General features: G+C 36.7%; 1 protein-coding gene across 4 annotated transcripts in view; it reads left to right on the top strand.

The window, feature by feature from the left end:
- Positions 1-22,550, top strand: part of SLIT2 (slit guidance ligand 2) — a 402,220-nt gene that overhangs the window by 235,477 nt on the left and 144,193 nt on the right. For all 4 annotated transcript variants that reach the window (XM_081550621.1, XM_081550695.1, XM_081550848.1 and 1 more), the window contains one exon: positions 13,405-13,476. In XM_081550621.1, the coding sequence (XP_081406747.1) occupies positions 13,405-13,476 (72 nt within the window). The remainder of the gene's footprint in view (positions 1-13,404; positions 13,477-22,550) is intronic.

Here is a 22,550-nt window from a genome sequence, read left to right as displayed (position 1 = left end):
ATTGGCAAAGACCCTTCATTGTAAGTATATCTTTAAGAACAATTGGGGAAGAAAAACAATAAAACTTTATGTTCTGAAGTAGATATTGTTAGATATTATTTTCTAGTCATTCTTACACAAAGATTTCTGAAGCTTTATTTTGTTTTGTTTTATTACTTGCTCAACTTGTTCTGAAGCAACTTAGCAGCAGCAGCAGCACCTTGTTTCTTACTGCTAATAAGATTAACTGAAAATCCATAGTCATCTTATTTGAATGTTCTGGGATCCCAACACAAACTCTCTTTCCTTCTAATTAATAGTTCAATGCAGCAAAATTTGGTTTTCTTTCCACTCAGTGCCAAAAATGTCACCCCTAATATATCCATATGTCTCTGGTCTTCTTATGCTGGTCTCTTTTGAAACAGCTTCCCATTTCTTCTTAACAATTTATCCCCACTGCTTTTCCTAAGACTCAGATGCTTTCCCCTTGCTAAAGCATTTCCTGATTTATATGTCATATCATTCTTATTATCACTCATTACTTAATTTCCTCATGCATGTTACCATGAATATGTGTTTGCTCTTTATTCATATATATATATATATATATATATGCTGGTCTTACTGAGTATGTTGAGATTTTTTAATGAAAAAATAGTAGCACACTTTTGATACGTCTCAGTACATGAATAGTGCAATTCCAGATACAAATACATGGAGTTGTATTCAGGAAACTGTTATTTCATTATTTGCATCCATGTTTTATGGACTAAATTATGAGAATCACACATATCCTTGGGCCTAATATTGAGAAAATTACAGAGATTTTTTATGTCCATCTGCTGAAACTGAGACTATTGTGTAGGCTTAATAAAGATTTTCAGTGACTGTGTTCCACTTGAAATATGTAATATTTATACTAACACCATTATTTTAACTTTGCTATTACGTTTATCTTACTGATCTCAGTAAAGATATTTGGATATTTAAAAATAATATTTGAAAAATATTAATAATAATATTTTTTAACCATGTCTTTGGGAAGAAAATAATATTGTGGTCTTAATTTACCAGAGTAAACCATGACATTTTCATGTAATATATCCTAAAGGAGACACCAAGTACCTATTAAATAAATAATCTGTTTGGAAATCTAAATGTCAATAAGTAAAATCCTAATTCCCTAATCATTGTGGACATTTTTATTTATGCTTTATAGGGTCTCAGAGAGTCGGACACGACTGAAACAAGTTGGCACAACCACAACCAGGCGCCATATTAGGCCTTGGCAATGCAATGGTGAATTATTCAGTATCTGTTCTCAGGAAATTTTGGCTCTTGTGGGACATGTCAACAAGTAGACTAGCTATATGACCACAGCTAAATTGCATAATCTCTGTAAACTTCAGTTCCTTGCCTCCAAATGTTACTTTTGATAGGATTATAGAAACAAATCAAAGTGTATCACCTGGCAATTAAACCAATGCAAGTTATCTTTGAGTATTATCTTATCCATCAATTCTAAATTGAACACATTTAGGTATTTATGGAGTCTTGTAACTGTCATCCATAAGTTATGTAAAAACCTCTTGACACTTTTTCTTATGTGGAAGAAAGCACTATTATCAAAGCATATTAGAAATTAGAAGAAAACTGTTGTTTAGTTGCCAGGTTATGTCCAACTCTTTTGCAATCCCATGGACTTTAACCCACTGGTCTCCTCTGTCCTAGGAAATCTCTGGGATTTCCTAGGCAAAAGTACTGGAGTGGGTTGCCATTTTCTTCTCCAGGGGATTTTCTCAGCCTAGGGATTGAACCTGTGTCTCCTGCATTGGCAGGCAGATTCTTTACCACTGAGCCACCAGGGAAGCCCAGAAGAAAACTAGATGTGTTTGATTACTACTATGTTTGATAAACCTTTGGTTGCTGAGTACCTGAAGTTGCTGTAAATCCACACTTACAAAACAGTTTATAGTAGAGAAACAGCACCAATAATCTCTGAAAAGAGACCATTCATATATTGGACAAAATTGATTTCTTTTAAAGATATGCTACATTGGATTATATTAATACCAGGAAGAGACAGGATATGTGTAGAAGAGACAGCCCTGTTTATCAAGAAGCAGCGGTCAAGTTGTTGGTTAAAAACATATCATAAAAGAAACAGAATTATCACAAAGCAATGATTATATCATATTTTATGCTGTTAGTAAATACTTTTGGATGCATGAATGAGAGAATAAAAGTGAGAAAGAGAAATAGAACACAGCTGACTTTCCCAACTTCAGATATTGAAGTCTCCAGTACACTGTTTTGGTTCCTAGGAACAGTAACCTGAAAATATGAAATTTGTCAATGCATATCATCTGAAAGAAGATTTATGTGTGCCATGTTCAATTCTCACAGTGGTACAGAGACTCATTAATCTGTCTTTCTCCCTCTGATCTTTTCATTGAACTCTAGTTTAATATCTCAAGGTTTTGTAAAACAGTGACATTTACCTCTCCTGTGTTGCCTTGATACCAATATATTTAAAAGTACTTTCAGGAGTCCAGTTTTCTTTCCTGATTTCCCCTTGATGTGAATATAATACCAGATTTTGCTACTTATCGGTGCTCCAACTTCAGGCTTGTAACTTACCACATTTTTCCTTACTCGCACATATCCATTGCCATGTAAGATTTTTCTTCAGAATTTAGTTTTCTTTCCATAAACCTTTGCTTATTAAAAGCCTGTCATATGCCAAGATTTCTATATAAATAAGATGAACTAAAATCTCTGCCTTTATTCATCATATTGTCTCAAAAGAAAGACAGTTATCAAGAAAACAAATCAACTAAAAATTTTTGAGTGTTACAGTAATATGTGTGCATGCCAGCTTAAGAGCACAGATGAGAATAACTGACTCCTCAATAATAAATAGTAATGTTTATAATTAATTTATAATTATGTAACAACCTTATTGATATTTAGTTATTTGAATATTAATTTTCATTAATAATAATATTGTTGTTTGGACCAGGCAAAATGGCCCTAAGAGTGATCTTTCCTAGCTCATTTTACAGGTGCACAAATGGAGAGAGGGGTAAGTGACCTGCACAGCATCACATAGCAAATACATTACAGAGATCTTAGCACATGGCTCAGCTCGGGGATTGGAAAAGAACTATGTTTAAGGGAGTACTGTTTGCTCTGTGTCTTGAACAGTGTTTAACCCTGCATTTCACAATGATAGGAACTAGGTGCTTAAGAAAATAAAATGTGAATAAGCTGAAAGAGTTGGAAAGATGATTTTATAACAGGTGGGTTAAGAGAATGGAATCAATGAATGAAGGTCTGAAGTAAAAATAGAAGTGCAGAAAGTATCAAGGAAGGCCCACAAGTGAGACACAATGTGAAGGCTTCAGGAAATCTCAAGAAAGCCAGTGTAACTGGAGAAGAGTAAGCAAGGTGGAGATAACAAAGAGATGAGGTCAAAAAGGACAAAGTGATGAGGTGTCCATCAATTAGTTGGGAGTCTTGTAGACCTTGGCAGCCCACTCCAGTATTCTTGCCTGGAGAATCCCAGGGACGGGGGAGCCTGGTGGGCTGCCGTCTATAGGGTCGCACAGAGTCGGACACGACTGAAGCGATTTAGCAGCAGCAGCTTGTAGACCTTGTAATGCTTTGAGCTTTCCCCTCCTTTTAAGTTGGGACATCAGTGAAGAATTTTGATTGGAGATATGGCAAACTATGATTATAAGAAGGCAAAGGGAACAGAGAGAGACAGGAAGTTATGAAGATAATCCAGAGAAGAGGGGCAGTAGCACTTTGTCAGGGGAGCAGAGGTGTAGGTAGACCAGATTCTGAAGATATTTTGAACAGTTCAGGGAATTTTCTGGTGGATTGCATGTTGGGTGTAGAAGAATATTAGATGTTGATGAGGACTCCCAAGTTTTTGGTCTGAACTACTCTAAGGATGGTGTCCTCTTAATTGAACTGTGTTAAGAATTCAGGAGATGGTTATTTCAGTTGGACTTGATTTCAGTTTTGGAAATGTAAATAAAGGTGGTGCCAGTGTGGAGGATATATTGTTAGGCATCGTAAATCAAGACAAAGATATGAGTTTGGAATCTCAGTGATGTATGGAATCGTGATGACTATTGTTACCCAACAGGAACTATGACGATAGAAAATGGGAGGAAGGAGCTTGATTCAAGATGCTGCTGAAGTAGTTTTATGAATGAGTTGGATGGAGTAGAAGTGGGAGGACCTAAAATGGGAAACTCCAGGGTGATTACTACTAGCTCCACTTGCCACGGATGCCCTGATAGCTCACTTGGTAAAGAATCTGCCTGCAGTGCAGGAGACCCCAGTTTGATTCCTGGGTTGGGAAGATCCACTGGAGAAGGGTTAGGCTACCCACTCCAGTATTGTTGTGCTTCCCTTGTGGCTCAGCTGGTAAAGAATTCATCTGTGATGAGGGAGACCTGGGTTCGATCCCTAGGTTGGGAAGATCCCCTAGAGAAGAGGAAGACTACCCACTCCAGTATTCTGGCCTGGAGAATGCCATGGACTGTATAGTCCAAGGGGTTGCAAAGAGTTGGACATGACTGAGTGACTTTCACTTTCACTTTCTCAGGCCTGCCTCTGGGAGGCCTATATCTTTACAGCTGTGCAAATACCAAGAAGCCTTTTCTGTTTGAAACTACTTATGTTCATCTGTGTTCATATCCTTCCTACCAAGATTAGCTTCAGAACGGGAAAGTCTTTTCCAGCTCTTCTCACTTTCTTATCATGTCAGAAAATGAATAAATCAGACTTTCATATTTAATATATTCAGTAATTTTAATTCACATGGAAAATTCCAAATCATGCCTAATAATTTGCAGTAATTTTTTGTATTTTTGCAGGTTTATTGGCATACGTAATATTCATTTAATGTGTAGAACAAAATGATTTGATATATTACTAAATGATCACTGCAGTATGTTTTATTAATAACCATGGAAAGTGAAAGTAAAAAGTGTTAGTCTCTCTGTTGAGTCTGACTCTTTTGTAATGCCCACCAGGCTCCGGTGTCCATGGGATTTCCCAGGCAAATACTGGCATGAGTTCCCATTTCCTTCTCCAGGGTTATCTTCTCGACCTAGGGATCGAACCCATGTATCTTGCATCTCCTGCAATAGTGAGCAGATTCTTTACTACTAAGCCACCTGAGAAGCCCAAACAGAAGCATACTTGGTATTCTCTAAAAAATCATCCCACCATATTCAGTTCAGTTCAGTTGCACAGTCGTGTCTGACTCCTTGCGACCCCATGAATTGCAGCACGCCAAGCCTCTCTGTCCATCACCAAGTCCCGGAGTCTACCCAAACCCATGTCCATCAAGTCAGTGATGCCATCCAACCATCTCATCCTCTGTCGTACCCTTCTCCTCCTGCACCCAATCATACCCAGCATTAGGGTCTTTTCCGATGAGTCAACTCTTCACATGAGGTGGCCAAAGTATTGGAGTTTCAGCTTCAACATCAGTCCTTCCAATGAACACCCAGGACTGATCTCCTTTAGGATGGACTGGTTGGATCTCCTCACAGTCCAAGGCACTCTCAAGAGTCTTCTCCAACACCACAGTTCAAAAGCATCAATTCTGCGGCACTCAGCTTTCTTCACCGTCCAACTCTCACATCCATACATGACCACTGGAAAAACCATAGCCTTGACTAGACGGACTTTTGTTGGCAAAGTAATGTCTCTGCTTTTAAATATGCTATCTAGGTTGGTCATAACCTTCCTTCCAAGGAGTAAGCATCTTTTAATTTCATGGCTGCAATTACCATCAGCAGTGATTTTGGAGCCCCCCAAAATAAAGTCTGACACTATTTCCACTGTTTCCCCATCTATTTCCCATGAAGTGATGGGACCAGATGCCATGATCTTAGTTTTCCGAACATTGAGCTTTAAGCCAACTTTTTCACTCTCCTCTTTCACTTTCATCAAGAGGCTCTTTAGTTCTTCTTCACTTTCTGCCATAAGGGTGGTGTCATCTGCATAGCTGAGGTTATTGATATTTCTCCTGGCAATCTTGATTCCAGCTTGTGTTTCTTCCAGCCCAGCGTTTCTCATGATGTACTCTGCATATTAGTTAAATAAGCAGGGTGACAATATACAGCCTTGACGTAGTCCTTTTCCTATTTGGAACCAGTCTGTTTTTCCATGTCCAGTTCTAACTGTTGCTTCCTGACTTGCATATGGGATTCTCAAAAGACAGGTCAGATGGTCTGGTATTCCCATCTCTTTCAGAATTTTCCACAGTTTATTGTGATCCACACAGTCAAAGGCTTTGGCATAGTCAATAAAGCAGAAATAGATGTCTTTCTGGAACTCTCTTGCTTTTTTGATGATCCAGCGGATATTGACAATTTGATCTCTGATTCCTCTGCCTTTTCTAAAACCAGCTTGAACATCTGGAAGTTCACGGTTCACGTATTGCTGAAGCCTGGCTTGGAGAATTTTGAGCATTACTTTGCTAGCATGTGAGATGAGTGCAATTGTGCGGTAGTTTGATCATTCTTTGGCATTGCCTTTCTTTGGGATTGGAATGAAAACTGAGCTTTTCCAGTCCTGTGGCCACTGCTGAGTTTTCCAAATTTGCTGGCATATTGAGTGCAGCACTTTCACAGCATCACCTTTGAGGATTTGAAATAGCTCAACTGGAATTCCATCACCTCCACTAGCTTTGTCCGTAGTGATGCTTTCTAAGGCCCACTTGACTTCACATTCCACCTCACATAATTTAAGGGCTTCCCTGGTAGTTCAGATTGTAAAGAATCCACCTGCAATGCAGGAGACCCAGGTTTAACCCCTGGGTCAAGAAGATCCCCTGGGAAGGGAATGGCCACCAATTCCAGTATTCTTGCCTGGAGAACAGTTCATGGTGTTGCAAAGAGTTGGACACAACTGAGTAACTAAGCACACACACTTAGTTAAAAAAATCTGTAATGAGAACTTTTAATATTTACCTTCTTAGAATCTTCAAATATACAATACATTATTGTTAAATACAGTCACAATGCTGTACATTACATCCCCAGAGTAGCACTTTAATCTTAAAACTGAAAGTTCATACTTTTTTACCACCTTCACCCATTTCTCCAACCCACCCCCAAATTTCCCACCTCTGGCAACCACCAATATGTTCTTTCTATGTGTTCCACTTTTATTTGATTCCACATATAAATGAAATCTGAGCACCGAAGAACTGATGCTTTTGAACTGTGGTGTTGGAGAAGACTCTTGAGAGTCCCTTGGACTGCAAGAAGATCCAACCATCCATCCTAAAGGAGATCAGTCCTGGGTGTTCATTGGAAGGACTGATGTTGAAACTGAAACTCCAATACTTTGGCCACCTCATGTGAAGAGTTGACTCATTGGAAAAGACCCTAATGCTGGGAAGGATTGGTGGCAGGAGGAGAAGGGGACGACAGAGAATGAGATGGTTGGATGGCATCACCGACTCAATGGACATGGGTTTGGGTAAACTCTAGGAGTTGGTGATGGACAGGGAGGCCTGGCGTGCTGCGATTCATGGGGTCGCAAGGGGTTGGACACGACTGAGCGACTGAACTGAACTGATAAATGAAATCATACAGTATTTGTCTTTCTTTGTTTGACTTATTGCACTTATTAACATCTGCTATCAGGCTCTACCCATGTTGTGGCAAATAGCAGGATTCCCTTCTTTACCAGGCTGAATAATATTCCATTCCATCTTCTTTATCTATTCATCCATTAATGGACACATGTCATTTCTATATCTTGGTTATTGTTGATAATGCTGCAGTGAACATAGGGGTGCAGGTACTCTTTCAAGAGAATGATTTTGTTTCCTCTGGGTATATACCCAGAGGTAGGATTGCTAGATTATGTGGTAGTTCTATTTTTAATCTTTTGAGGACCTGCTATACTGTTTTTTATTGTGGTTGCACCAATTTACATTTCCACCAATAGTGCACAAGTGTTCCTTTTGCTCTGTGTCCTTGCCAACACTTCTTATCTGTTGTATTTTTGATGATAATCATTCTGATAAGTGTAAGGTGATATCTCCTGGTGGTTTTGATTTGCATTTTCCTAATGATTTGTGATGTTGTACATCTTTTCATGTGTCTATATGTCTTCTTTGGAGAATGTCTGTTCAGGTCCTCTGCCCATTTTTAATTAGGTTATTTGTTTCTGATATTTAGATGCATGAGTTCTTTGCATATTTTGGACATTAACCCCTTATCAGATGCATATTTTTCAAATATTTTCTCCAGTTCTGTAGGTTGCCTTTTCATTTTTTGATGGTTTTCTTTGCTATGTAGAGCTTTTTTAGTGTGATGTATATCCACTTGTTTATTTTCGCTTTTGTTGTCTTTGCATTTTGAGTCAAGTCTAGAAAAAAATCATTGTTAACATCAATGTGAAGGTGCTGACCACCTATGTTTTCTTTTTGGAGTTTTATGGTTTCTGTCATATGTTTATGTTGAAGTCTTGAATCCATTTTAGTTTCTGTGTGTGAAACTAGTGGTCCAGTTTTATTCTGTTGTAAGTGGCAGTACAATTTTTCCAAAATCATTTCTTGAAGAGGCTATCTTTTCTCCATTATATGTTCATTTTTTCTTTGTCATAAATTAATTTTTCATATATGTGTGGATTTATTTCTAAACTCGCAATTCTGTTCCATTGATCTGTCTGTTTTTCTGCTAATATCTTTCTATTTTTATTACTATAGCTTTGTATTATAGATTAAAGTCAGGAAATGTGATGCCTCTGGCTTTGTTCTTCTTTCTCAAGATTGCTTTGGCCATTCATGTCCTTTTGTAGGACCGAATAAATTTTAGGGTTGGCTGTTTGTTCTTTTTCTGTGGAAAATAGAACATTGGAGTTTTGATAAGGATTGCATTGAATCTGTAGATCATTTTGGACATTTTAGCGACATTAGTTCTTCCAGTCCATGAGCATGTGATATCTTTCCATTTGTTTGTGTCCAAAAATTTACAAAGAAAATTTAGCCCCTTTGTCTTCCATCCCAGCCCCTCAATGATCACACTTGTCTTCCCTAAATACGTTTCACATTTTTGCATTTTGCTGTTGCCTTCCTCAGTAAAGTTGAGTGGTTCCAAACTCTCCCCAAGATGTCAAGCCCCTTAACATGCATCAAAGACCTTATGTTTGGACCCAACCCCAACTCTCCACTGTATTGTTTAATGCTCTCCAAAATGAATTGCCTAGTTCACTGGATACCCACCCTTTTCCACAATACTGCCCAGTGCACCTCTTTGCCAATTGTCGCTGCCTGCTCCAAAATTCAATTTCCAGATTAATCTTCCTAAAAATCAACTCCAATGAAGCCATTTCCTATTCTGAAGCACATTTTTACACTCTATTGCCTAGTGATATAATTACAGACTCTTCCATTGGCAGCTATATCCTGCTAACTCAGTAGTTCTGGCTCGTTTTTCCCATATCACATAGTTCAGAAAGCAATGCACTCTCATCAGTAATATCTCACTTGCCTACAATGGTCTTTCAAGGAACAGAAAAGATAACTATAACATGTATGTAACCAATGACACTATAGTAGTTACTGTATGTCAAGCACTTTTTGACCACTTTAAGAATATGATTTCATTGAATCCACCTAACAGTCCTATAATATAGACACTGTTATTGTTTCATTTACAGATGAAGAAACTGAGGTACAGAAAACATAAGCAATTATCCCAAGGTCATGTGGTTAATAAATGGAAGAGCTAAAGAATTCAACCTCAGATAGTCTCAGCCTGTAGTCTATGCTGTTAATTCCTCTGGCATGTTTACCCTCTCCTTAAATTTCTGTCACCCACCCATACCAACACTGGAAGATGAGAAATATTGAGCTCAATTGTTTTCATCAAATTTCCAAAAATTCCTTTTTTATTTTGAAAGTGGCTTGAGTCAGCTAAGTCTCCAATAAATGTTACTTCTCTGATCTTTTAAATCACTCTTCTCAGATGGTACCACTTAGGCTTTACTTATCCTATACTCTCTTTGTTGTCATCAAACTGTGAGATAAAAAATCACATCTCTATATTGAGATTGAAAAAAAAATTCACAACCAAGCTCACAATAGACACTATAAATTCTGATTTCCCAATTTTGTTAATGGTTCCTCTAATCTAAGTTAAAAGTGACTCATAGCTTCTCTCTCTCTTTTGCCTAATCCACATCCACATACAATTCACTTCTAAGTTTGGTTCTTTATGCATCCCTGATACCACTCTCAATCTTTTGCACCTTTTCTATCTAAAGGGTGGGAGATGCCTCATCCATTAACTAGGTCAGAGTAAATAAGCAATGTTTTTATTAACAGTTATTGTATTGTTTGACATTCTCGTTGCTTTTCCCCCAACTATCATAAAAATCTTGTATCTGGTTATTTAGATTTGAGTCTTTGACCCCTGATATTCTGCTAAATTCTGTTGACAGTTTAATATAAGGAAGAACATCTGCTCAGCTCCCATCCACCACTCTCCCCTTCCTACCACTGTCGGCTGAAAGAACTCACTCTTCAGTGGGTACAAAAATGTCTACTAGTTGCACCACTGATTTCTCCTTCCAACCTCATCTCTTATTACTCCACTGCATGTTACACCTTCTAAGAAAACCACACCAAAAGCTACTCCCATGAAAAGTTCTGCTTTGCACCTCCATACTCTTGCTTGTGCCATTTATTTCACACAAAAATGCCAATGAAATAAGTCAGAGGCTAGGATGAGTTAAGAAAAAAACTCTCTGAAGTTTTAGGTCACAGAAAGAATATATTGAGATGGATTTAATAGCCCCCAGTGTCATCTTTAGAAATTCCCTCATCCTGACTCAATAGTTATCTGGATTTCCTCTATATCTAATTTAACACTCTATGTCATTGTTTAGCACTAACACCTGACATCTCTGAAGCTTGGCTTCTTTATAATAATAAGTAATAATAACAATGATAATAATAATACCTACTTCACAAGATGGCTACATGGTTTAAAATATGAATTTTGATATTGTATTATTTCTAAAATTTAAATATTGCATACAGAAGGTACTAAAAACTTGTTTAAGTTCTTCTTCATGTCATGGGTGAACATTGCTCACTTAACTAAAGGGAGCTGAGGTCTATAACTGAAGTCGGCTGCCAGAGTGTGGCGGGCACAAGAGCAGAGACCCCATAGAATAGTCTACTCCTGGGGCATGACACATAAAACATTGATCTTAAGGCTCCGAGCCTAACTGTTACTCACTCTTATATAAAAGAAGATGGTAAGTGTTAGCAAAATAAAACCTTTCTATGTTCTAGAATTCTGCCTGAGGCAATCAAAAAGACTAAAATCTGAAGTCAGCATCTCTGCCATTTTTATTCACTTTGGGCTTTCCCAGTGGCATCTATCTGCCTGCAGTGCAGGAGACGCAGGAGACGCGGCTCCATCCCTGGGCTGGGAAGATGCCCTGGAGGAGGAAATGGCAACCCACTCCAGTATTCTTGCCTGGGAAATCCGATGGATAGAGGAGCCTGTCAGGCTACAGTCTATGGGGTCACAAAGAGTAGAGCACGACTGAACACACACACACACACGCACACACACACACACACTCACTCACGTAGTCTCTACAGCAGTCTTTGTTTTGTTCTAGGAGAAGTGGAAAAAGAAAACAAATGATGAGAAAACATTGACTTGACAGAGGCACAACAAAAAAATCACTATTGGTTTTCAAGGAGTGCTCTAGATTTAAATTTGCTTGAACTCAGTTTTTTCCTTCCTCACTTATTACTTTCTGAAATGTCTTACTCTAGCATCTCTCTTACCTTCTCTTAGCTTAGTAGCCTCCTTTGAGCACTGTTTCTAGCACTAGGCTTTTAAATATGTATTCTTAATTTGATGTAATTAAACAAAGGAAGGAAGTCAGTCTGAATCAATGACAAGCTGGAGAAACAAGTGATTTTTAAGGAAATGAAGTTTTATTACTCTTAGGGATATACTGAAGCTATTGAAAACAGTTCACTTAGGACATTAATGACTACATTAACACATAAGTGTATCTTACAAATTAACTATTTGCAATATAACATATATGTAGTTTTATTTTTTCTAAAGACTTTTACTCTTTAAATAGACTAACGTTTGTTTCTACAGATTGTTTAGTGAACCTTTTTTTTTTTATAATTTGAACATTGCAGATATTGAGATATAAATGCAAAGCTCAGTTGTTCAAAACTTGTTGCTCATGAGGTCAAAACCACACACTAAATCTCTGTATCAGCCAGTTGTCTCTATTGTGTGAGCAACCAGCTCTGGTCATAAGAGGCACTGGGGGAGAGGCTGTTGATGAATTTGTCCAGCATGCCTCTGCATAATTGGAAAATGGCTCTGTTTCATCAGCCACACACCCGTGGTCAGTAGCTTCGCCTTTCTTCATAAGCGTTGGTTATTTTGAATTTTAAAGATAATTTTAGTACCTTCATTGTTACTTTAATACTTTTTTTATTTGCTGTTTCAGCTTTCTGCTATGTGGTATTGGTATTTAAAATTTCCTCTTTTTGATGACATTTCTTCCATTGTGTATTTATATCCTACTTGTTAAGGCTAATAATACTATATGAGCTTATAGAATTGCGTCTGAACTCTGAAGGAAAAATAATGATCCATTTCATGAGATGAGTAATTTTTACAAACTCTCCTTTCAGCTCAAAGAGTGCTTTTTGTTCCCTTGATTAAAATGTATTTCTCGATTAAATTAAAATGCAAATATAGATGGTCTGTGTTTATGGTTATAATAGAATTATTTAAAGAAGGTTTTAAATCAATGTGCTGTTAATATTTCATGCAAGAACTGTGGGTTTTATTGTTGGGCCAGTACTGCCATGTTCCATTTTCAAGATTACTTAAAGTGCTATGAAAACTTAATCATACTGCCCTGGTTTTATCAGTTTTGCCCAGTCTTCTCTAGGATGTTAAAAGGAACTGTTTTCCTAAATACTTCTCAAGTTATATCAGTGGTATTGGAGAAATATCAAGTACTATTTCTTTAGAACCCCTTAAAATTGAGTTATGAACAATTTACTATTTGTTTTAAAGAAATGTTTTATTTCACAGGAGTGAATCAACTCTTAAAGAGAACCATATTTAATAATTTATTATGAATTAAAGATCTGAAAAATTACTTCAAGATACCATTTTGTCCAAATTTTTAATTTCTATTAGAAACATAAAATATTTGTATTAGAAATTGCATCTAATGCTATTAATTTAATTATAATGATTTAGTGTTTCTTTAGCTTTCTTTTTTGGAAAGTGACTTATCACTTCTCAATAATTATTAAAATAACTCTTAAATCATATTTATAACTTGATCTTTTATCCTTTTTTTTATTTTTAGTGACCTCAGTGAAAACCAGATTCAGGCAATTCCAAGGAAAGCTTTTCGTGGGGCAGTTGATATTAAAAATCTGTAAGTATTTTTTATAATTTTTAAGTTATCCATTTTCCAAGTTTAATTCATATTAAATAAAGTGTCAGGAAAGAAATGGTGAAAGCTTATGCATTTTATGCTTCCTTAGGAGAACTTGTGACAATAAGTTTTAAATCATTTTTACATGTTATCTGAAGGAAGTCTTGTTTAGAAGGTGTTTTGAAACTGAAGTCATCAAATAACAACTGAAGTTGTCATCACAAGGTTCTTCAAACCTTGTAGTTAATCCTGTGAGATCTAAAGAAATGATTTGATTAAAAGGCATTTACAATGTATTTTCTTCCCTCTTACTATGAGCTTATTTCAATAGTACCTTTTTCACTTGTTATTGGTGTTTATTGGAAATGCAGACTATTTTTTTCTGGAAAGAGTAGATAATATTTTCTTGTTAGAGATACCGGTGGCCTAGAGCTACAGTTTTTTAAAATAGCTTTTAAATCACCATTTTTATTAAATTCTGAAGTATGAGAATGAGAAAAGTGTGTTTCAATTTGTGTGAATACTTTTCTTAGATTTTCCCTCTTATCTTTATGAAAGAAGATATGTATAGCCTTCTTTAAAAAGCAAAGTAAAAGAAACCTATGTATTTTTCCTTGGTAAATCTTTAATCTAGTGTCTTGTGTAGATGTGCTGTTTTGTAAGTGCACATAGCTCTTTACATATCAGATTTAAGATTACAGTGGCAATCCTAACATTATTGATATGTATCTTAATAAATTTTAAGTATCATATTAACCTTTTAAAACGACAGTGTTTGACTGACTGTGAAACTAGGATGTAAAGTGTTTTGTTTAGCTTCTACGTTAGTTTGGAATGTAAAGGGAAAACCCCTGTGTGCTGAGATTAACTATCAGGAATTCAGTATTTCTTACCTTTGTAGTAAACGGAGCAGAAACTCTTTCAAGAATTAACTTACTTTCAGAATTCTCCATGGTGGAATCCAACATTTCTCAAGTAGTGAATGTGAGACAGATGTTTTCCTTCGTCAAAGAAGACTGCTGTTTATAAAGCTATAAGCTATGGCCTCTACGTCTTCTCGTCAATGTAAATGTTTTTTGTTTTAAATTTGTACTTTCTAAGTGTACAGGTATAGATAGAAAAATATTGACTTCTAAGTATACATATATAGAGCCATCAAAATCCTGGCCTTAGACTTTTATTAGCATTTACATGTTAAAGAGATTTTATTTGCTTAGATTTAATCTCTAATGAATACTGAGGAAAATCTTCAAATAGTTTCAGAGATATAGGATGTTCAAAACTGCCTCTATATATTATCTCTTGTCAGAACAACACAACGATTCCTATGTAGCACCTACTCAAGTTGCCTATATGTCTCTGTGAAAGGACGGTAATGGCCAAAGTTGACCACCCTTTGGGAATGCCTCTTGCAGTTTTTTAACAGTATTCTCTCTAAAGCCTGAAAACAGGTGGCTTTTAATCTTAGTAACGATATTTAGGGAATCCAAGTCTGCAAGTAATCCTTCTCCCATGTTTAAGGATGCATTTGGGAGTGAGATACCAGTCATGGTGGAATTCTTCCTTAATTCCTCTTTGTTTCTTCTTTAAAAATGTAATTCTAAAAGTTTAGCGATAAAAAGAAAAGTGAGATACTGACCAATGTACTTTGAGGAATGCATCATTGATTTGGTGGGATTTGGGAAATATTTTCCCCCACTATATCATTTCCCCTTTCCCAGTTTAAATGTAATTATTATAAATACCGTGAGATGAGCCTAGGACTGAAGTCTCAGAATGTTTTGCTGGTTTTTTTTTTTTTTTCGTTTGTTTTGCAAATGTGACAATTTCTTAAACTTCACTGAGCCTTAATTTTTACCTTTATGAAATCAATATAATAATTGCTTGCACTTGTGATTATTAGAGGAAAAAGGTACTAAGAAGAGAGAAAATTAGAATATGGACTAATCTGCAATATTAGTGAGAAATCATATATATATATATATATATGTATGTATGTATTTTTTTCTACTTTACAGCTCAATGTCTAATTGACCAATGGTCTAAGGTACTAAATATATGCAAGACCCTGATTTATAAACAAATTATGAAGTGCCACAGGTACTGAGGAAAGAAAGAGATAAAAGTGTTGCTTGAGGTTATCAGGGAATACTTTAGAAAAGAATTATTGAAAAGAAAATATACAGAAATTTTCAAGGAGGTTTGTTCATACTGTATATTGGTCAATAAAAGCAAATTGAGAAAGTAAGAATTTATTAAGACATTTTCAAGGCCTGATTTTTGGGTTTTGAAGGGATTGGAGGATAAAATTAAAGTGCAGTGAAATGTGTGTGTGTAATGTAAAGAATATGTCTGTATCTTTAAGGTGAACCAGTACTAATTCGGAATAGCAGAACTAGCAGAAAGCATAGCAGTCTGAATATGGAGAAAGCTGAGTAGAATGGCATCCAAATGACTTTATTTTGGAGGTTTCTTTTCTTGTGGAGGAAAGGGGGCTTAAGAAACTATGTGGATGCTGAATGATGATGGTCAAAAGAACAATTTATTCCTGCTACTCTCACGGGCTTGCATGTAACAGTGAAAGACCATGGAAACAACCTTGAAACACCTTAATGGATTTATAGGTTTATTTAATTAAAAAGGATCATACTTACAATTTTCTAGAATTTTATAGTTAATTAAACAATAGATCAAACTACATTATTCAAAGAAATTCAGTTTCATGAGACTCTGTCTAAAGTTTAGTTTTATCATTAAAAGTTAAGAAAGGTATTTGGTAAAATATATTAGCACTGAGAGTAAATTTTAATTCATGTTGTTATTAAAATGGTAAATGTAGGTCATTAAGTAATGACTCAGTAAAAGTCCGTAAGTATTGACATTATTATTATTATGAATGTTCAGTGTGGGAAGTGAAAGTGAAAGTCGCTCAGTTGTGTCCAAGTCTTTATGACCCCATAGACTATACAGTCCATGAAATTCTCCAGGACAGAGTACTGCTGTGGGTAGCCTTTCCCTTCTCTAGGGGATCTCCAAACCCAGAGATCGAACGCAGGTCTCCAGCATTGCAGGCAGATTCTTTACCAGCTGAGCCACTAGGGAAGCCCAAGAGTACTGGAGTGGGAAGCCTATCTCTTCTCCAGCGGATCTTCCTGACCCAGGAAACAAAACGGGGTCTCCCCCATTGCAGGCAGATTCTTTACCAGCTGAGCTACAAGGGAAGCCCATTCATTGTGGGAAAGAGAGGCATAATTCTCTGTCCTGTGTATCATGCCAGTGTGTTCATTTACAATTTGGACAAGCCTTCATGGTCCCATGATGGCTAGTATTTCAAGTCTTTCAGAGATAAAAGAGAAAAAAGAAGGCTTTACGGAAGAAATATGTGCTTTAGTTGCATCAGGATAATATTTTGTGTAGTGTTAGTTGTTCAGTTGTGTCTGACTCTTTGCGACCCCACAGACTGTAGCCCGCCAGTCTCCTGTGTCCATGGGATTCTCCAGGCAAGAATAGTGGAGTGGATTGCCATTCCCTTCTCCAGAAAATCTTCCCAACCCAGGGATCAAACCCTGGTCTCCTGCATTGCAAGCAAACTCTTTACCATTTGAGCTACAGGGAAGGCCTTCATATTTTGCATAGCACTGTCTAAAAACACTGGTCTAATGCACTGTATTGGGTTTATTGGATTTACCACATATTCAGGCTTTATTCTGAGTAAATTCCAGGTATCAGAAGATTTTCACTGGAAGCACTTGCTTTAATCTTGTGGATTGGCTAAATAGGCTGAAGGCAACATCCTGACAATATGAAATTGATGCTGTGGAAATTTTGCAAATAAGCAGATTTTATTCCTTTTCCTTCAGGCAAGCCACAGTAAAACTATTCTAGACAGATGGACATTTATCTTGCTGTTAAATATCTCCAGGGAGGACATCCCATAACTTTTTTCCTTACTTCTATTAATTTCCAAACTGGATTAAAACCCTTTATATTTTATGTTGTTACCCAATTTTCTCCAGCTGCTATTTAAACCAGTTTCTTTTTCCTGGCATTTGAGACAGTGAGATCTGAGAATAACAAGGTCATATCAAAATATCAACTATATAATAGTGTTTATAGTAGTCATTGGCAGCCCAGGCAAGAGTACTGGAGTGGGGTACCATCGCCTTCTCCGATATAAGATTTACCTCTGTGTTTTTGAACTCTCCAATCAAGTGTGAATGCAAATACTGATACTGTATCGTTACCAAATGATGCCTTACCAAAGTGATAATCACTGTTTATATTATTTTTCTTGATAAATTTGTATATATATTTAATATATGTAACACTGACTAATAAAGTCTTGGGTATCTCCTCATCAGTTTTTGAATGAAGACATGTTACATTGTGGCACTGTTTTGTTTACAAGTGTGTATGAGGCTTTTCCATTCAAGTGAATGATTTAGAATATTCAAATAAAATTCTGCTTTATTGCTAAGACTTGCAAGCTTATTCTCTAAGTATGCATTTTATGAGTTCAAAAATTTTCCAAGTCTCTTGTTTTTATGTGAAATAAGTTCTACTCATGTTATCCCAGGATGTAAAGAAAAAATACCAGTTTATGAACTTAAAATTCAAATTGTTGACAATAGTTATTGAGATTGCAAAAGCGAAAGTGTTAGCCCCTCAGTCGTGTCTGACTCTTTGTGACCCCATGGACTGTAGCCCACCAGGCTCCTCTGTCCATGGAATTCCTGTAGGCAAGAATACTGGAATGGGTAGCCATTCCCTTCTCCAGGGACCAAACCTGGGTCTCCTGCATTGCAGGACCTGAATACTTAAAATAATTAAATTCCAACAAGCATTATTTTAGATAGACTCTTTAAAGTTCATCATATCTGTTTTTTATTCTTCTTTCATGTTGAAGTATATCTTCAAAATATACTCTATATTCCAAACTTTAGTATTTGTAAATGAATACATTCATTTTCTATCTGCTTGCATTATACAAATTCTAGTAAATTTTCATCTGTTATCAATTGTACTCCCTTTTCCTAGTAAAACTACCCATTTGTTAAAATAGGTGAGGGGAAAATATTTATATTTTTTACTATATATTGATTTAAAGACAAGCATTTAAGTTAAAAGATGATTTAACTCGGTTCTCTTTGAGTAAGTCATGGTGTCATTTGGGAAACAAGAATGCATGACTATGGCTTTTTAAGAAACAAAACTATTTGGGATGCACTGATTATTAGTGATAAGATTTGGCAAATAGGAAAGAGAAGGTTAATCTATATGTTGTTACACGCTATTATATTATTTAGAATTTTTTTTCTGAAACTCTATCATCTTCAATTTATTTAATGATGATCATTTAAAACCCAAAGGAGGAAAATTCACAGTTGCATAGTACAATCACAGGAAGACATGTATTTTGGTTTTTTTTCCACACTTCCCAATTTTTAAATATCAAGTTACTCTTCTCCTTTCCTCTATCATCTTCATGTTGTTGTTGTTGTTGTTTAGTCAGTAAGTCATGTCCAATTCTTTTGCAACCCCGTGGGCAGTAGCCTGCCAGGCTCCACTGTCCTTGGGATGTCCTAGGCAAGAATACTGGAGTGGGTTGCCATTTCCTTCTCCAAGGGATCTTCCCCATCCAGGGATCAAGCCTGCATCTCCTCCATTGACAGGCTGATTCTTTACCACTGAGCCACCAGGGGAGCCTCATACTTCATGATAATAAAGGAACAAGGGTTGTCCACATAATAGAGAATCAATATGTAACAATCAGAAAGTGAAAGTGTTAGTCACTTAGTCGTGCTCAACTCTTTGCAGCCCCCCTGGACTGGAACCCACCAGGCTCCTCTGTCCATGGGATTTCCCAGGCAAAAATACTGGGGTGGGTTGCCATTCCCTTCTGTTCCTTCCTGACCCAGGAATAGAACCCAGGTCTCCTGCATTGCAGTGTTTACTGTCTGAGCCATCAGGGAAGCCCTAACAATCAAAGAGTGTATTACATATTTTACCACTCAAATGTAAGACTTACCTTATCTTTGACCTGTAAGTTAAATCATATTTACAGAATGTTGACCATAATCAGCTACTTTTCATGTTTAGTTTACTACATTTCTCATCATACTTAATTACATATTTATTACATAATTATAAAAAGAAGATCCATTTATATAAAATTAAAATTGTAATTTTTATTGCTCTCAGCTCCTTTCTAGAGTGTTTTCAGTAAGCCTGAGGCTGGAGAGACTTTGAAGGGGAGGCTGGTTTCTCACTCAAGGGGCCTGCTATCCTTAGTGTTAGAATAAATATCACACATGTTTCTTAGTGGGGCATAGAACCTTCTGAATGTATCTGTGAGATGATTCTTCATTTATATAGATAGCGAATGAAGTTGATTTTTACGATATGAGGACTAGAGCCTCTCTTAACATCTAGAAGTCTTCCCTTTGTAGCTCAGCTGGTAAAGAATTCACCTGCAATACAGGAGACCTGGGTTTCATCCCTGGGTTGGGAAGATCTCCTGGAGAAGAAAAGGCTACCCACTCCAGTATTCTGGCCTGGAGAATTCCATGGACTGTGTAGTCCATGGGATTGAAAAGAATTGGACACAACTGAGTGACTTTCACTAACATCTAGATTGCTGCCTATGGTCATAAGGGATAACCTGTAACTCGCAGTTATCTGGGTTCTAAAATGTAAAGTGTATCAGGAACTCAGCAGACGCCATAGTCAGTACCATGGGAACTGTCCGTGGTCCTGTAAATTGCCTGCTTTGTACTCACTCTAAAAAAGCACACTCAATTGTGATAATCCCCAGTAACTATGGGCAAGTTTGTTACCAGTAACCTCTCCAACTTCGCGTTTTGCTCAGTCTCCAGGTGCCTTAGGACTCTTTTTATTGATAGAATTCTCTCATGTAAAGATAAATCTATATAGCATATCTTCATAATCATTTTCCAAAGCAAAACAAAAAACACAAGAAATTTTGATTGAAGAGTTGGGTATCTGATTCACATATGTATAAAATAGTCATCGTCATGATCTTTCAGTGGTTGCATGTTGTTCTTGAGACAGAACAGAACTTCAGGTTTTTTGCTTCCCCAACCCTGGACAGCCAGCCGTACTTTTCTCCCTCTGAACAATTACAATAACCTGCTAATTGAGTTTTGGTCTCCAGTTCATATTCTCATTAGGGAGTTTCAATGTTCCAGCCAAATTTTGTTTACATAAAGCATTGTTTTTGATCCCATCACTTCCTGGTTCATAATCACTCCGCTTATTAAAACAAAAACAAAACGCTTTGCTATAGACGTCATGGTAAAGCCTTGGGAATTTAGCGGAATATTGTCTACAATAGTTCTACAGGGTCTATAGGAATATAGGCTATTCTCTGAGAGAACAGTGAGTTTTACTCAATGGCATCGCATCTAGTCTCTTTAGATATTCCTGCTGCTACTGCTGCTAAGTCACCTCAGTCGTGTCCTACTCTGTGCGACACCACAGATGGCAGCCCAGCAGGCTCCACCATCCCTGGGATTCTCCAGGCAAGAACACTGGAGTGGGTTGCCATTTCCTTCTCCAATGCATGAAAGTGAAAAGTGAAAGTGAAAGTGAAGTCGTGTCCGACTCTGTGCGACCCCATGGACTGCAGCCTACCAGGCTCCTCCATCCATATTCTTACTGGTCCCAAAATTCGGAGACCCATGCAGGCTTACAGCCCCCTCTCCCACTGAATCTGTGCACAAGTTCTTTGCTCAAATCAGAATGATCTGTCTCTTGCAGACATATACTCTGAACATTATAGAGCCTCGGCTCATAACTGTTCTTTGAACCAGTCTCCTCCATAGGGAATACCCACTTTTATTTCTGTCTTACTGGATTCTACCCATTTTTTAGGGATTAAGGGATTTTTTCTTCTCCCTCACACTATTATTCTTGCCTAAGGCAATCTCTTTCTTCTCTGAAATTCTGTAATATTCTTCTTCTGCTGGCTTCTTCCTTGAAAATTTGCCTTTAGAAATTCAGCCTAAATCTCTATTTGCAAAAGTAATAGCTCCTGAATCTCTCTTCCTAGCCACCTGTGTCTCATGAGGGCTTCAACATTACATAGATTTAAAGTTGAATCAAGGTTTCACTAAACATTTACTACTTGTTTTGCATAACTTATCTAACTTCTGTGGGCCTTCTTTTCTTATCTGTAAAATAAAAATAACGATAATACCTACCTTTTCAAGTAATTGTGAGCAATAATACAATAGGTATGTCTAAAGACCCTGCTATTTAGTACGCATTCAATAAATGCTAGCATTTATTGTTGTCAATTTCAATTTCTACCTCCCTCATTAGTTTATTTAGACTTAACAGAACTGGAAGGTCAGTTTAGTTGTCTTTCCTCCAGTGTCTATTATCATCTCTCCTAGAGCTACCTTGAACTTCCTCCTAATAAATTAACAAATGGATATAACTTTATACTATGGCCTATTCTAATAAAAGCTGAGATTCTTTCTTCCTGTGACAAAAACAAAGTGTTACTAGAAACATTGCAAAAGGGTTAAATTCTCAAATAACGTAAGTAATTTAAGATTCTTCAGAAAGTCCTTCCCTTGGTTATTTTCTTCACTAATACCCAGGCTAACACGGTTGTGCTTTTATGCCGAAGTAAATCATACAGTTGCAGAAACTTCTCTCTAGGATGGATTAATTTAAATTTTTCTCATACCCTCTGTATATTATGACTTAAATCTTGGACTACTTCTTGCACAATCATTATTGGCATAAGATTTGTATATTTAGACATTCGTATTTACCTGAACTTTATACACACAAGGGAAGAAATAGAACAGATTCTGCCCATATCCTTACCGGCATTTTTTCTTTTTCTCCCATTACATTTGTGTTTTATCAGGTTAGCAAATTGTTATTCTCTCATACTGATTCTAATCACTTTGATGTGTTTTAAGTCAACTAAATTCTTGGAGTTTGTCATCCTGCAGTAGTGAGGTGAATATGAATGAAACTTTCTCATACCTAAAAAACCCTGGCAAAATTGGAACCTAGTCATAACAATTTTGTTGACA

Source organism: Giraffa tippelskirchi, chromosome 1 (genome assembly GCF_054371585.1).
Source record: "Giraffa tippelskirchi isolate mGirTip1 chromosome 1, T2T-mGirTip1v1.2.pri, whole genome shotgun sequence".
In the NCBI taxonomy this organism is placed as follows: Eukaryota; Metazoa; Chordata; class Mammalia; order Artiodactyla; family Giraffidae; genus Giraffa; species Giraffa tippelskirchi.
This window is presented reverse-complemented; position numbering and strand designations above follow the sequence as displayed.